Source organism: Tupaia chinensis, unplaced genomic scaffold (assembly GCF_000334495.1).
Source record: "Tupaia chinensis unplaced genomic scaffold, TupChi_1.0 Scaffold000211_1, whole genome shotgun sequence".
Lineage (NCBI taxonomy): Eukaryota > Metazoa > Chordata > Mammalia > Scandentia > Tupaiidae > Tupaia > Tupaia belangeri.
The window spans coordinates 1,534,511-1,536,133 of NW_006159686.1; the positions used below are offsets into that span (position 1 = coordinate 1,534,511).

General features: G+C 61.4%; 1 protein-coding gene across 1 annotated transcript in view; it reads right to left on the bottom strand.

Moving 5' to 3' along the window:
• Positions 1-234: 234 nt before the first annotated feature.
• FZD10 (frizzled class receptor 10) overlaps positions 235-1,623 on the bottom strand; it is a gene marked incomplete at its 5' end in the record, with an annotated part of 1,924 nt that continues 535 nt past the window's right edge. Inside the window, 1 exon segment of the mRNA XM_027771377.1 lies at positions 235-1,623. This exon segment is cut by the window's right edge and continues 54 nt beyond it. Within this exon segment, the coding sequence (XP_027627178.1) occupies positions 416-1,623 (1,208 nt within the window).

A 1,623-nucleotide genomic window follows, 5' to 3' on the forward strand; every position in this document is an offset into this window, starting at 1 on the left:
ACACAGCAGCGTCAGCCACAGCCTTGTGGGAGGGCCTCTGACATGTGAGTTTGCTAGCGGGGGCGGGGGTGGGGGTGTCTATAATTTGCAAAGGAGTTATCTGTCCTCTCTTTGCAGGCGGTAGCCCAGCCAGCTCCAGCCCCGTGGTGTATTTACGGAAGGTTCTAAACAAAAGTTTTCTCTGAGGGCGGAATCACTGCTTCACCACAAATTAGTTACACCAGGGGCTACTCAACCGGGTGCTCCCTCCACTGAAAAATCAAACCAAACCAAACCCTTTCAGTACTTTCAGTGTATCACAGCAGCCTGAATTTCGGGGTAAAGACTTTTTTTTTTTTTTTGCTTTTATTTAAAATACCAACCCACCAAGAAAAGCCCCCGTCTGGGCGGGGGGCCCCACACCCCCCACCCAGGCTCACACACAGGTGGGAGGCTGGGCAGGGATCTCGAACTTCCCCTGGAGAGTCTTCGGGGGGTGCTGGGCTTTTTTGTACATCCCACTGCCGGCCATCACGCTGGAGGGCTGCCTCCGGCCCTTCTTCAGCCGGCGGCTGCAGACGTTCTGCCAGGACTGCAGCGTCTTGGAGGTCCAGACCCACATGCCGCTGGTGATGCCCACGACCAGCAGCATGAAGATCTTCACCAGGAAGACCTCCACGGCGGGGATGGAGGAGGCCATGCGGCAGTCCAGGCTCTTGGTCTGGTTGTTCACCTCGCAGGTGTGCTGCCTGGCCAGGCCCTTCCAGTGGTCCATGTTGGCGTGCTCGTAGAGGTAGCAGGCGATCACGCAGGTGGCCGGCACGGTGTAGAGCACCGAGAAGACCCCGATGCGTACCATCAGCTTCTCCAGCTTGTCCGTGTTCTCCCCGCCTGTCTTCATCACCCTCCGGATGTGGAAAAGGGCCACGAAGCCCGAGAGGATGAAGGAGGTGCCGATGACCAGGTAGCAGGTCAGGGGGATGAGGACGAAGCCGGTGAGGGCGCCGGCGTCCAGGCTGCCCACGTAGCAGGCCCCGGTGAGCTCGTCCCCAGCCACCCTGCGCATCACCAGGATGAGGATGGTCTTCAGGGCGGGGATGGCCCAGGCCGCCAGGTGGAAGTAGCTGCTGTTGGCCTCGATGGCCTCGTGCCCCCACTTCTTGCCAGCAGCCAGGAACCAGGTGAGCGTGAGGACCACCCACCACAGCGAGCTGGCCATGCCAAAGTAGTAGAGGACCAGGAAGACCAGGGTGCAGCCCGTGCTCTCCAGGCCCTCCTGGATGACATAGAGCTGCCCGCTGTCGCGGTCACAGGCTATGCTCTCGGCGCCTGCGAACAGCCGGATGATGTAGCCCACCGAGTAGACGCAGTAGCACATGGAGAGGAAGATGATGGGGCGCTCCGGGTACCGGAAGCGGCCGGGGTCGATGAGGAACGTGAGCACCGTGAAGGCGCTGGAGAAGAAGCAGAGCACCGCCCACACGGCCAGCCAGACCACGGCGAAGCGCTTGTCCTCGCGGCTCCAGTACACGTCCACTCCCGGTGTGCAGAGCGGCGCGCACGACGCGCTCTTGTCCACGTGGTGGAACTTGCCCGGGTTGTCGCAGCCGGCGCGCCCGGATGCCCCGTCCTTTAGCGGATGCT